The 15577-nt window shown below is 40.4% G+C and overlaps 1 protein-coding gene across 7 annotated transcripts in view; it reads right to left on the bottom strand.

The window, feature by feature from the left end:
- Positions 1-15577, bottom strand: part of LOC138265564 (von Willebrand factor A domain-containing protein 5A-like) — a 613576-nt gene that overhangs the window by 211012 nt on the left and 386987 nt on the right. For all 7 annotated transcript variants that reach the window (XR_011199384.1, XM_069213382.1, XM_069213384.1 and 4 more), the window contains exons 15-16: positions 14339-14365; positions 5762-5824 (exon numbers count right to left, since the gene is read on the bottom strand). Coding sequence is in view for 6 of the 7 variants with exons in the window: in XM_069213382.1 (XP_069069483.1) it covers positions 5762-5824; positions 14339-14365 (90 nt within the window). In the remaining variant the exon portion in view is untranslated. The remainder of the gene's footprint in view (positions 1-5761; positions 5825-14338; positions 14366-15577) is intronic.

Genomic DNA, 15577 nt, shown 5'->3' with positions numbered 1-15577 from the left:
ACTCTACAATGGAGATGCTAGGTTACTTAACTAATGGTAGTGGAACACTGATACATCTCTAGGATGGAAAATTGCAGTATCTAAATAATACACACAAAAGACCGTGGGTTGGCATTTTACACAGTATATGCCATGTCCATTGCTACCTAAAGGCCGCCGCCCGCCTCGCGGGAACCGCCATATGGCCGCTCCGCGGTCGAAAGACCGCGGAGGCCATTCAGGCTTTCCCGCTGGGCTGGCGGGCGACCGCCAGGAGGCCGCCCGCCAGCCCAGCGGGAAACCCCTCCCCACGAGGAAGCCGGCTCCGAATGGAGCCGGCGGAGTGGGTATGTGCGACGGGTGCAGTTTGCACCCGTCGCGTATTTCAGTGTCTGCATTGCAGACACTGAAATACACAGTGGGGCCCTCTTACGGGGGCCCCGCGGCACCCCCTACCGCCATCCTGTTCCTGGCGGGCGAACCGCCAGGAACAGGATGGCGGTAGGGGGTGTCAGAATCCCCCATGGCGGCGCAGCAAGCTGCGCCGCCATGGGGGATTCCAAGGGCAGCGGAAAACCGGCGGGAGACCGCCGGTTTTCCTTGTCTGACCGCGGCCAAACCGCCGCGGTCAGAATGCCCGGCGGGGCACCGCCAGCCTGTTGGCGGTGCTCCCGCATCCCCGGCCCCGGCGGTCCTTGACCGCCGGGGTCGGAATGACCCCCAAAGTCTATATAGGATATTTTGGCTCATTCAGGGAAAAATAACAACAGCAGGCAGTGAGGTGTGTGAGTATAAATGAGAGGTGTAACAAAGTTGATGAAAGGGAGAGTCTAGAAGGTAAACTGTGAAACAAATCTATTCAGCAGAAAGATGGAAAAACTGAAAACGAGGAACTTGGTTAAAGTCCCTTTGATAAAGGAGGAGTTTCGGATCCATGTTATACATTGCCAGGGATGTGATGCTGCAGTGAGCTGTGGGAATGAGTTATACATTTTGGCTGCCCTCCTTGTTACCTTGTTACAAATTGTGTCATGGTACATGGCTTTTGTATGATACTAGTTCAAGTAGAAGGGATATTGTACAGCTTAGGTATCTCTGCCCTCCAAAGATGTTCAACTTTTTTGTCAGGTAGAGAGGGATGCCTATGTGTAAGACTTCGAGTGAGACATTCTGTCTTATACAGTGACTTTTCTTGATTGGGCAGGATTGAAGCAGGAGTGATGTGGTAAAAATGTTTTGGTTCAAAGCGCACTAAAGTGTGTAACATTGCTCTCATAGATGCTGGCTGCACTTTAGTTATGCCTGAGAAGGGTAAGGTGCCATAATCAAATCTTGACAGATTATACTAGAGTGAGAAGGTCTTTTTCAGGACAGTAGATGTCTGATCTCCCAACAGTAGCCTCTAATGGAATCATGGGCTCTTGGCCTTGACTTTGTTTTAAAGGTTTAATCATTTGTCAAGAATGAAATCTTGACAACTTTGCACTCTCAATACCAATAGGATTACAAATGAGAATGCTTCTGAAGCTGATCCAAGACTGAACTTGATAGGAGGGATTAGGAGGAGTTCTATTTAAGTTTCATGTGAATGGTCAGCATCAACCCTTGCACAATTTAAAGGGTTTGCAAATTTTGCAAAGTATTATCTTGTAAAGAGATCTTAAAATCGAGCTATACATTGACAGTCAATTGACCATTGGCAGCCAAACGAAATATGAAGACAATACAGTATGTGGCCATTGCCCACATGTAAGAACCATCAACCCTACCTTTGTCCCTATCAGATGTCTCTCCTGCTACCACCCACTTCTCATCCAGAAGCTACTTCTTATTGCCGACCAAACACTAAATCAAATTGCCTCTTTAGCCTTCTATGAGCTCTTCCCCTAAAATATAACATTTCCTAACCGCATAATAATCTTACTCCTCTCACCATGCATTTGTATGTTTGCATAAAACTTCTAGATGCATTGACTTTTCATACTCCTCTAAATTAAATGATATTCGCCTACACTTTACCTCTTTCTCACAAATTTACACTAAATCGGTCTAGTAAGAACAAGATGAAAGTTATGAAATGCATCTTAGAAACACAATACTAAAAGCTATTAAATGTAAACTTTGCACAAAAACACCAATAATATTAATTACAATAACAATATTAATAACAATAACAACACTAACAATAATAACAACTACAACAATTGTTGTTGTTATTGTCATTATTATTATTATTATTATTATTACTGGTATCCTTTGTGTGGTGTTCCTCTGAAATGTTTGTGTTCAGTCCCTTACTTTGCTAAACTCATTGTATTCAGCATTAGGACTGTGCACTTTGCTCTAAAAAACAGTGCTAAAGTGCTTGTGCTCTCTCCTTAAAGCATTGGAAAATTGGCTTACACCTACTTGGCACATTTGATTCACTTGTGAGCCCCTTATAATTGGTACTTCCTGTACCCAGGATCTGTAAATTAAGTGCTACTAGCGGGCAGCAGACCTCTTTGTGTCACAAACTATGAGTAGCATTTTAAAACGTTTCAGGCCTGTCACTGCAGTGCACTTCAACCTGGCAAATAAATCTTTTGCCATGTCTAAACCTTCCATTTTAATACTTATACATCACCCCCATGGTAGGCCCGACAGGCTCAAGGGGCAGGGTGAAGGGTAGTTAAAAAGTAGGACATGTGTGTTTCAGTTTTACATGTCCTGGCAGTGAAGAATTGCTAAAGCCATGTTTCACTGTTGTAAGGCCTGGCTCTCCCATAGCCTAACAGTGAGTTACCTTATTACAATTAATGAGTACTCATTTCAGATTGTGAGTAGCTAGTGATACGCCATTTACCCTCAAATTAATAATAATTAAAATCCTCTTTAATGGTAAAGTTGGATTTAAAGTTAACATTTTGAAAATGCCACTTTTAGAAAGTTGGCATTTTCTTGTCCCAAACCAAATGTGCCTTTCTGCCACTGTCCTGAGTCCATGACTGTGAATGGCTCTGCTGTTGCGAGTTGTGTGGTGCTTCCAGACAGTGAGACAAACTGAAGCCTTGGTGTGAGGGGAGAGAGTCTTCCTGGCAGGATGGCTGGGGAGGAGCTATACCGTGTCCTGAATATATTTCAAAGGGCACTGTCTGCAGTACACACAAAGAAACCTGACACCAGGCATGCCCTTGCCTTTGTCACCCTAGACAGTTTGGAACAGAACAAGGGAAGTGGAAGAACTGATCAGAACCAGTTATGTGGCTAGGTAAGGGAATTTCACCACACAAAGACTGCTGTCCAATATGTAACTGGGACCCTCAGAACCTCTCATCAGGCCACTCTTGGACCTGTGAAAGATTCAGAAGAAGGACTGCCCTGCTGACAGAAGGACTGTCCTGCTGCTGGAAGGTCTGCCTTGTTGTCTGAAGGATGATTGGACTTGCTTTCCTTGATCCCAGGCTACCCAGAGTGACTCTAAGGCACAGTTGGCTGACATCATGTGTAAGCTACAGGGACACAAAAAAACCTCCTGAGGCTTATCTTGCTTCTCAGTTAAACAGACCCACTGGACCTAACCTGTTCCTCTCTGTTGAGAAGAGTGAGTTCTAACCCCCATTGTGCTCTCAGCAAGGTCCTTAACCCTTAGCTGGAGTCACAGTGTCCCTCTCCCTGTCTATCTGTAGGATTCACCAGATACAACATTAAGCAACGCAAGGTCTTGCAAAGCTGCGCAGCTCCAAACCAAAGGCTTATCAAAATCTGACGCTGAGTGACGCAAAGCCCCACAAAGACTATCTGAAAGCTTCAATGGAAATTGCCCCGAGAGAAGTGAAGCCTTGCAAAGTGAAGCAGTGCAGAACTTGCATCAAGGAAGGTATGACTCACAGTGGACCGATCACAGCCCTGTACCAAGCCTGCACTCCCTTGTACTCAGCCTGAACATGTGACTCTGTCTCAGTCCAGGGTGACCAGATACACACACAGTTGGATCTTCTAGCCTTTTGCCACTATTTTATCTAAAACATTTAAAACTCATAACTCTGGCTCAGTGATTGGAGTTTTACTATTTTGGAGTCATTTTATTTATAAAAAATTACACTACTATCTAAATTGGAGTGAGATTTTTCTTGTGCTGTGTAGTGTTGTGATACAATTCCAAATGAGCTTTCAAAACACATTCCTACAGCCCTGCCCTATTGTTTTGTAAAGTCTAGATACTGTTCAAATCTTCCAGTGCCCAAAAAAACTTTTAATATATGACAATTATTCTATTTCAGTACTGGGTAAATTGGTGCCCTAAAAAAAAGCTTTTCTATCACTGGCTTCAACAGGAGTTTTTATAAGCATTTAAAAGACAACAATCTTTCATCCTTGAACACACTAGATATCTTCAATGCCGTCACTAAAAAAAGTTTCCTACAGCACTTTTTGCTCTCCACCTTGATCCTAGAGTTATTCCAAACAGGATAACAGTGCCCTATTATACTCATTCTTGATTTAATGAGTGTGGTTTGCTCCTTTTAATTTGCAAACATTAACCACCCATTTTCAATTCTCCTTCAAACCTTCCAAGTAAAAAATCCACAAATGAGTGTCCCATGCTGCAAGAAAGCAGCTCTTACATACTTCAGAAATGGAGAAATTTTCCAAACTTGTGAACTGGAAATCCTATCAATTTCCTGTAGAAGGAATCGTTCAATGCACAGCTTCTAAAAACTAAAAGATCCTTTCATAAAAGGAATAACTAAAATTTGTGTACACATTTTCTTCACACACTAGAGAAAAGAAATTAATCTGAAGGAATTTAAACCCACAGATAGTATAATTTCAATTAAATGTTCCCTACAAGCGCAGATTGTGTGGCATCAGCCTATTCACTTCCTCTTTCGGCTCATTTAAGAGTCCAGTTTATACTACATAATACTCCCAATTGTTTCTACAAATTGTACTCCTCAGTAAAACAGATGATCTAATACTACACTCAATACAGATGCTTACAATATTGATACTCCTCAATAAAATACATTATCTGTTACTAATCACAAAATTTATGCTCACAATATTGATTCACCAAAATATTGGCTTCCTATACATAACTAAGAAAAACACAAATATCCATAACGAAAATACAGCTGTCATAAATACAGTTTTTTTTCCCACAAATATGGATGTCACAGGGTCGCGATCCCTAGAGAAAGGAGCGACTCAGCCACAACTCTGCCACGGGTTCAGTGACCCGGGGGGGGACATCCGGACCTTAATCGCCCAGAAAACCTGAAAGCTTCCGGGTGACGAGAGGATTAAAAGGAGCCTGCAAGAGGGAGGGGGCATGTAGGAAGACATAGAGAAGAGGGAGACCAGCAGGACGGAGGCGTGAGGGATGACACAAGACCCGAGCAGGAAAGAAGTGGAGGGGGAGGCGCAACACATACAGTGAACGAGCAGAGAGAAGCGCGGAGCCTCGAGAAGGCCCAGGAGGACGGAGAGCAGCTGAAGACTTCTGATACCTGCCACATCCCTCCACGTACAGTCCTTATTTAGGAAAGACCACTCACTAGAACAATAGAATAGTGTGAGGGGTGGAGTGGCTGGAAGGGGGGTCTGCACCAACTTGGTTGGGGGACACTAGCAGGAGCACGTGTACTTTTCCTTCCCATAATAAGAGGAGACTCAAAAGGGACTTGAGGTGTGGGAACCAGGGGAAAGCATGGACCTTAGACTGGTGGGCACCTCCTAAAACCCCCAACTCCTCACACACACCACCCTACCCTTAAACCTGGTAAGAAAATACACTTACCTGATGTACAATCCTCTGTTATTTGTCCCATGTCTGAGTGCCGTGAGTCACTATGTTCTCCAACTAAGGAAGACAAAAGAATAGAAAATAAGAGTGGAAAGAGACCGATAAGAGAAGGAGAGAAAGGACGTCAAAGAGACCAGATAACTCAGAAAGATGAAACTACGGAAAAAAAAACCAAAACAACACTCAATAAAGAGAGTTGAAAACACCAGAATAAGTCTGGTTCCTAGTAATTCATAGAAACAATAAGACCCTGGCCATACCCTCTACAATGGATAACAAAAATATCAGAAACAAAAATACTGTAGCCTTTAAATAAACATAAAAAATATTGATTCACACAATAAAGACTAAGTTAATATTTGCCAAAATAAATAAATTATAATTACAAAACATAAAAATAACAGAGTTACGTAAAACAAAAAATGAAAATAAACATTAAACAACATATAGATGTATTATAACAACATAATAAATATATGAGATTGCTAAAATTAATATATATCACCCAAAATAAAACTAAAACTAAATACATTAGAAACTCAATGAAACAATTACTTGTAATAACAACATTTAAACAATATTTAAAACATAAACATATATATATATATATATATTTATAATAAAATAAAAGCAGAATTAACTAAATACATATTCAATTAAACATTATAAAACGCACATTAGAGTTCACCATAAAAGGACATAACTGAAAAAATCAAACCAAAAGAAAACTAGCCAATAAAAAATAACCATAAACAAATTTAAGCAGTATAGTCACCCAAATATTTAGACCAACAGTAATAAAACATAAATATTAACAACGTACTACTCTAAAAACCACAAAAGCTGCAAGAAGAGGAGACTCTCCTACATTTTTGAACCAGAACCAGAAAATAGGAGTGGAGATATGCATATACAACCATCCTGCAAAGTAAGTAAGTATATATTGAAGCTAAAGCATAATACTGATTACATTTAAAAATGACAAATAAATAATTAACAAAGCACTCTACTACTCCTATATATTTACATTTAGTTATTATAAATTAGGTACTACAGCATAGAAAAACTGCTAATCTACTGAAAAACAAACCAGTCACATATCTGGACAAGGACATACAAAAAGTAACTCCATTAAAATTATTACTAAACAGGACTTCATGCTAAAACAGTTAAAAAATAAAACCCACCTAACTCACCATCACTAACTACCAACAAATTAACATTTAAAATAAAAGTAATGCACACTTTTTTTAAACCTCAAAGGAAAACCTCCCAAGAAAGTGTGCAATATCTAGCAAGAATATAAATGTAAGTATAAAACAAAAAAGATGCATTGTTTTGAATGTGATTACACTATTTTAGACATAATGACAAAAAGTGTAAGATACTTCACAGAAAGGAAAGCAATTATTATCTCACATGGACTATACTTACAACCAAGAAAATACAATGATGGAAACTGTAAATTGGACATTTACTATTAGTACTCTAATGCTTGCTATGGGAGGGCCACTACAAAAGATGATCTTGTAATTAATGTAAGGGAACACCACCACCCACCAAATGTGACAGAAATAGAAGTAATATGTGTACTGCAAGAAATAAGAGAAGTTACCACTAGTTCTCAAGAGCCCGCAACTAAATCCTAAAAGATATACTCCCTAAAGTCTGCAACACAGCACAGGCCAACTACCAGCTATTCCCACCTTAAAACGCTTACCTGCAGGAAATAAAAAAGCCACAAGTGATCCCCCTCCTGCCCCTAGAAGATACAAAGATATACAAACACCTGAATTGTTAACAAACACACATAATGAGGATCCATTCCTCTTATGTGATAACCTAAAGAATGATAACAAATCCTAATATTTTCTATAAAATAACTTAATAAATTTAAGCCATTGTCAAACATGGATGATGGTTTGGACCATTAAAATGTGCCCCAAAACATTCACTCAGATATAGACCAAACATGGTAAATATCAACACACAAATATATCAATCATATATGCCCTACTAACAAATAAATAAAGTAGTATTTACTAAGACCTGTTAAACCACATTAAAATTAAAACAAGCAACTCATGCACACATAAAATAATTGATTTTGAACAAGCTATGATTCAAACCATTTTAAAACATTACCCACACACACCCATACAAGGCTGATACTAACATTAACATTTCAAATCAAATCACATGGAGACATCTTCAACAATCTGCATTATTGGGCTAATTACTAGCTTGGCGGACATGTCTTTCGACGGAGAGGTAGCAGCCTCACTGAGGACCTCCCTGCCAGCCCCATTACAAATGTCCCGTTGGGCTCAAGGGCAGATACTGTCAGCCCAGCAGGAAAGTGGCAGCAGCATTGTTTTCAACTTGTAATTCAGCCAGCAGCAATGCTGCCGCACTCAGGGGGCACCAGCATCCTCGTAATGCGTGCTGTCTGCAAGGCAGACATTGCTCATTACAAGGGTGCTGGGCAGAGGGACCCCTGCACTGCCCATGTCATGGGCAGTGCAGGGGCCTTTTGTGCACCCCTGCACCTGTTCTCTGCCAGGCTTTTCATGGCACAGAACCAGGTCGTAATCAGCAGGGCGGCGCTGAGTTCAACGCCACTCTAGCCGATTCTCAACTGCACTGCCGTCAGCCCATTGGGAACATTGTTCCCAGCTGAGACGGTGGTCGTTTGGCGGTCCGACCACCAAACTCTTAATTTGGTGGTCGGACTGCCAAACCTTAGTGTAGAATATGATAAAAACAGTCTGTTTGCCTTTGAAAATAAATAAAATGTAGCAAACCTTTACAATACACTTATAGAAAGTCCTTTTTATCAACACAACAAACACAAACTAAGCAACCTAATGGATTATCTTAAAGACACTTGGGTTGGCAGACTGCATCACTCAGGACACAGACAGCAACCCAAATTCTGAATACCATGGTGGAGTGTCTATAACAGCACAGTGGCACAGTAAGTCAAATCAAACATCACAGTGGTAGAATAGCACAATAGCTTCCAATCCACACTGGGCTTAACCCAACCTACACTCCATAAATTTATAGAACCTCTACAAAAAGAATGAAGCTACCAACAATTATGAATGGAACAATCAGTTGCCAAATTAAACTAAAAATTAGCAAAAACAAACCAATAGAATGTATGACATGCTATAATGTAAGCTAAAACTATTTATAAACAGCAAAGGCGTACACTACTTAGAATCAACAGCCAAAACCCTATTATAAAATAAATCATAACCTGCAAAAAACCCAGAAAATGAAAAACATAATCCAAGCAAGCATAACAAAATCATTTTTAATTAAATATTATACATATTATTAACATCAGATGTAAAATAAATAAAACTACAATTTGAAATAAGACCGATGAATAAATATATGATGTATATTAATTACATTAAAAATATGAATCTCATCAACCACAAATTTCAAATGACATAAAATATAGTGTAAAATTAATTGCAGCACATAAAATATATTTTAACAAATATCAACCAAATAAAACTGACATAATTCACAAATTTTAACCTTTCCCACCCAGAAAAAATACTTAAATAGTACTTACTCTTCTATTAACAGTAAATCCCCCTCCGTATTCATGTAATGAAAATGTATAATCAACCAAAAACGAAAAAAAACTGAAAGCTCAAAAAAATGCTTAAATAAACTAGTCCAAAAGCAATCTATCGACGAGGTCTGAAGTGCTGATAAACACATCACACCCTTCCTCAACGAACTGCAAAAGCTTCCCTTCAAGGAATGCTGCAAATTCAAGCATGTCATCCATGCCTTCAAAGCTCTCTTTAATGCAGGGCCAGCCGACCTCAATGACCGACTCCAACTCTATTAACTCCCTAGTCCTCTATGCTCCACCTCTCTCTCCCTCGCACAAATTCCCCGCATCCACAGAAGCAAGACAGGAGGTTGCTCTTTCTCTGTCATTGTAGCTAAAAGCTGGAATTTATTCCCTCTATATATCAGGATCATCTCTCCACTTCTTGACTTCCGCAAGAAGCTGAAAACCTGGATGTCCCGTTAAGAGCATCTCCAGACCTATGCTCCTGCTCCAATGCCTGGATATCTTCATGGGTGATAAGCTGTGCCATACAAATCTACCTAAAACAACATAACATAACATAAAAGGAAACATAAAAAAAATCTGAAAAAGTGTATAAAAACAAAAACACCCCCCAAAACCTGAAAAAAGGAAAACAAAGTAACAAATACTGGTTTATTAGAAATCAAAATTGATGTCCTTTTAAATTAAAGCTAATTCCAAATGTCAATAAAAGACACTGGCAAGTGAAAACCTGAAAAGTAAAACACAATACCCAGCTGCAAAAAACAGTAACTTCAAAAACAGAATATACATCACACTTAGACCTGATTACGATATAGGTGGTCCGACTGCCGGACCGCCAATACGGCAGTGGGGAGGATGCCACCAAGCCACTTGCCTCCCCACGGCCATAATATGAACTCCCTGACAGGCTGGCCAGCGGAAACAGTGTGGCGGTATTGGCTTTGGCTCTCAGGGAGAGCGGAGGCCAATGTCCCTGCACTGTTGGTGCCACAAGCACACTCGGAATACGCACTGTCTGAGTGTGCTAACCTCTACACTACCTACGACATGGGCAAGGGCAGTGCAGGAGCTCCCCTGTGGCCCGTCTCTGCCTTTCCATCATCCTTTTCATGGCGCGGTCTTCACCATGGAAAGGCAAGTCGTGATTAGCACAGCAGTGCTGACATCAGCTCCGCCTCGCTTGACCACGAATTGCACCGTCGCCAACTCATCAGGATCCATGATCCTGGCGGTGGCGGCGGTCTTATAGCAGTTAATCGCCAGCATCCTAATGTTGTGATCGGACCACCACTGCCAGTACAGCGGTTCACTCGTAATCAGGCCCCTAATCTTGAAAAAACACATAACATACTATAATATAACACAGAGTAACAATATACTACTAATAAAGTCCACCTACACCAACACACTCGTGAATGACACTACAACAAATACAAGTAAATCTAAGAAACCCCCCAAAACAACACAATAACTAAAGTCTACAACTCCCCCTTATATGCCCCTTATCCTCAAAACCCTAAAAAACGTTTAAAAAGGTGTTACCTGTTCTGATCAACAGCAAAACCTTCTTGTGACCTCCTTCCAGGAAAACAGATTAAAAATGAGACAAGCAGACTTCAAAATAGAAGGTAGTGGTAAAGAAACATCGCTGTTAAATGAAATAAAAAAAGTCTATCTCCCAATAGAAAACAATGGAAATATATGAAAAAAGGGTTAAAAATGTTTTATAAAAAGTAAAAAAGTAATATAAATGTTGAACATATAAGACATTTGCACATTTAGGCCCAGATTTAAGAAAAGTGGTGCCGGACCTTGTGCAGCGCCACTTTTCTTGCGCCCCTTAGCGTCCCCTAACTCCACCATGTGTGCGCCATATTTAAACTATGGTGCACCATGAACGTACTCAGGAGGACTAGCGTCATACTTTTTTACACTAGTCTGGCGCTTTGCAGGACTAGCGTCAAATATGTTGACGCTAATCCTGCAAAGCACACAGAGACCCATTGAACACAATGGGAGCCTCTTTTTAACGCCTGCACTTAGCAGGTGTTAAAAAATGCCGATAAAAATGCCTCAAAGGAATCTCATAGATTCCTTTGTGCAATTTTTCGGCCCCCATACCGCCGGAACGCCCCCTTGCGTACATTATGCCTGGCGCAGGCATAAAGTGGCGCAAGGGGTTACAAAGTGGCACAATGCAAGCATTGCGCCACTTTGTAAATATGGCACAGCGTTTTTGCCCTTCCAATGCCACATTAGCACCACAGAAATGATGCTAATGCAGTGTTGGAATGGAGCTAGGCCACCAGAACTCTGGGCCTTACTATTCTCACTCAAATCTAAACAATTTTGTGAACCATTATGGGGAAAGTATTGGACATTAAAGAGGTCATATTTACTATTCCCACTCCAAACTAAGAGACCTATTATGAGCAAACTCTGAAAGGTTGTCCGCCACCTTTGCGGCAACCTCCCCGTCGGTGTTATTAAGAGCTACCTGCTAAGTCGCCAGGCGGAAATCTGAGTTTCGGGCAACAGGCTACAGCATTGTCTCTGGCTTGTAATCGAGCTTGCGGCAATGCTGTAGCCTGCAGGGTGCACAAGAACCCTTGCAATGTTCACTGATTGCAAAGCAAAGCAGACAGTGAACATTGTGATGGTGCTGGCCAGGGGGATCCCTGCACTACCCATGCTAAGTAAATGGGCAGTGCAGGGACCCCCCCCCCCCGGGGTCCCCTGCACCTGTTCTCCGCCAGCCTTTTCATGACCCTGCAAGCAGCACAAGCAGTGCTGCCCTGAGGATTACGACCGCCACCTGAGATCCTGGCAGAGCTGGCAGTTCCCAGGCGGCCCGACCACTAGGGTTGTAATGTGATGGTCGGACCGCCGCACTCGTAATCGGACCCCAAATCATTTTGGAGAAGGTGTTGGATACTTAAGGGGTCCCATTTACTATTTCTAATCTACTCTAATCCATTTTGTGGAAGGTGTTGGACAATAAAGGGATCGGATATACTGAATTTCACTCCAAACTAAACCATTTTAGGGAAGGTGTTGGGCACTAAAGGGGTTACATTTACTATTCCCACTCCAATCTAAACCATTTTTGGGGAATGTGTTAGACAGAAAAGAAATCACATTTACTATTCCCACTACAAAAGTAACCATTTTGGGGAAGAAGTTGGGCACTAAAGGTGTCACATTTACTATTTCCACTACAATATAATCCATTTTGGGGAAAGTGTTGGACACTAAAGGGGTCAAATTTAATATTCCCACTCCAATCTAAATAATTTTAGGGAAGGATGTTGGACACCGTGGGTATTATTTACAAGCTATGTGTGTCGCAGGGGCGTCACTTTTTGTGACTCACAGGTGGGGCATAGTGGAGGCCCATATCTACAAGGCCATGCAAAGCCACTTTCCGTGTTTTTAATGGTCTTGTAGATATAGTGTAAGGCAACGCAGTGCAAGTCGCTGCTTTGCCTTACACTGCATCAGGGAGGTGTACATGGGCATTGTGGTGGGTGTTCCCATGCAACACCAATGGGTTTTGATGCATTCCCAGATTTACAAGAATCTGTAAACCAGGGAATGCATCAAAACTTTACACCTCCCTAGGGTAAGTGCAACCAGGAGAAATATCTTTATTTCTCCTTGTTTGTTTCCTCTTTCTATGTGTGCTGCACTCTACTGCACATATAGCAAGGGTAAAATGTCCCCATGGATTCTTTTTAGTGCAGGAAGATTTCTCTTCCTGCACAAAACCAATCCTGGTTGCGAAGCAGGCTTCCTTGCACCATAGTGCAAGGGTGCCTGCATCATTACGAGGCAGCCCATTGTGCGCCAGAATTGTACTGTATCTTGTAGATATTCTGTATTTCTGCCCTTTCCCAGTGGCACAGGGCAGCCCAGCAAGGTTACTTGCTGTACTGCCCTGTCCCAAGGGCTTGTAAATAAGCCCCTAAAGGAGTACCTTTTACCATTCCCACTATAAACTAAACAATTTTGGGGCAGGTGATGGACACTAAAGACTTAACATTTACTATTCCCATTCTAATCAATACCAAAAAGCAGGTAGTAGACACTAAAAAAGATACAGACAAAATATATACTCCATAGTAAAACATAATAACAATTTATTTATAAAATGAATAAAAATATGACTTTTAACACACTAGTACCAAAAAATAACATTATTTTTAAAATAGTTCCATTATTTAAAAATTAAAAAAAAATGTAAAAATTTTAAATGTTAAATAATTAATTTCCATACTAATAAAAATTACACATAACATCATATGTAAGTATACACATTTAAAAAATCTCCTATCCTGAGCCCCTAAAAACTCAACATCCCACAACCACGTTTTTATGTTATGTCAACACAATGACCTAAAAATGAATTATACACATTAATGAAACTTTAAGAAAATCACTATTTACATAAATGAAATGTTTTAGTAAACAAATTTAAAAATAACTAAAATACAACAAAATACAAGATAATACACATAAAAGCACAAAAAGTGATATTCTATACGACATTTTATCTAACAATATTTTTTATGATATTATAAACAACACATAAATGCTATTCTTAGCTCCAGTATTACTGTCCATGATATTGTGGACCTCGAGACATTCTTGACACAATATTTAGGTATCACAATATTTATTATTTGATATTTTGTTCAAACGCCGCAGAATCAGGTAGTAGCAGAAGGTAATTACATTTCTACTACTGAGTTCACTGATTCTTACTGACAGTATTAAAATAAGGTCAGCCCTTCTGAACATGTTTAGAGTCTTTTAGGTATAAAAATAGAATTACTCGAGGTTAAGTCATCTTGTTTATAAATACATTTAGGACATAACTTTTTGGTTTAATGAATACTCCTTCAATAAGTTTTCATAAAACTACATTTTAGTGCTTTACAACTGAAATGAATTATACCTACCCAGATGATACTCCCTCAGGCACAGTTCTGGGTCCCGTTTTCATGAAAAAGAATTCAAAATTAAATTAATAAACAAGTAAAAATAAAAAACTATGATGTACATACATACAAAATATGCAGTGTCTATGCTGGGATAGGAAACACCATCCATTCCTCTATGGCAGAGGTCTTCAAACTTTTTGATGCTGGGATCCCCTCAGAAAAATGTTTAGGCGTAATGACCCCTCCTGAAAAGAATGTCTAGAACCTGGTACTCGTCATAATCGACAATCATAAATGTCCCCAGTTCCCACTGCAAATCATTTTTAGGGTGAAGAAATAATATTAAACAGTGTTTAGCAAACCAAAGGTCAGTGAGTGTGATGGAGTGGTCAAAGGTGTGGCTAAAAACAAAGGTCCTCATTTATGAGGAATTGGCGTAGGGAAGCACCGCAAGTCTTCTTGCTACACTGCCTTACGCCAATATAAAAGGGCAGGAATGGACCACATTTATGAAATACAGTGCACTCCTGTCCATTACCCCTGCGCTGACTCACAAATTGGTGCCTATCTCCAATGTAGGTAGGATTGATTGTTTTTGTGCAGGAAGGGGCACCTTCCTGCATAAAAACAATCCCGAGAGGCATTTTCCTCTTTCTATGTGTGCTGCAGAATGCAACACCCAGGAAAAGAGGAAAAAACAAGGAGAAATTAAAACATTTCTCCTCATTATGTCTGCTCTGGGGAGGCATAAAGTTTTGGCATTTGCTCCAGTTTACGTGATTTTGAAAATCTGGGGCAGCGGCAAAATCAATGGGTGTTGTGTGGGAGCAGCCACCGCAATGCCCATTGGGTGCCTCCTTGGCGCAGAGTAAGGCAACGCAGTGGCTTGCGCTGCTTTGCCTTTCTCGATATCTATGAGGACATGCAAAGCCACATAGGGTGGTTGATTAGTTGTGATTGACAGGCTTGTGCTGCCGGGCATCAAAAAAAGTGATGCTCCGGTGATGCAGGCCTCTCATAAATAAGCTCCAAAATATTCTGTAAGTTTTTTTAGGTCTTTCACTGTCAGGTAGCTACATATAAAATAACATCCAGATTAAATAAATAAAAGAAAGTTGTTACTCAGTGGGAAATGCACTGTAGTCCTTTATGAAACCTCTATTAGTTAATGCACTGCAGAGGTCTGAGTGTAACCGGAGAGGACAGAAAGCACTGTAACTATGTAAGTCATTATTTTGTATTTGCATTACACACTTT

Source organism: Pleurodeles waltl, chromosome 11 (assembly GCF_031143425.1).
Source record: "Pleurodeles waltl isolate 20211129_DDA chromosome 11, aPleWal1.hap1.20221129, whole genome shotgun sequence".
NCBI classification, from domain to species: Eukaryota; Metazoa; Chordata; class Amphibia; order Caudata; family Salamandridae; genus Pleurodeles; species Pleurodeles waltl.
The sequence above is the reverse complement of the archived record's forward strand: the minus strand, read 5'-3'. Positions and strand labels throughout refer to the sequence as shown.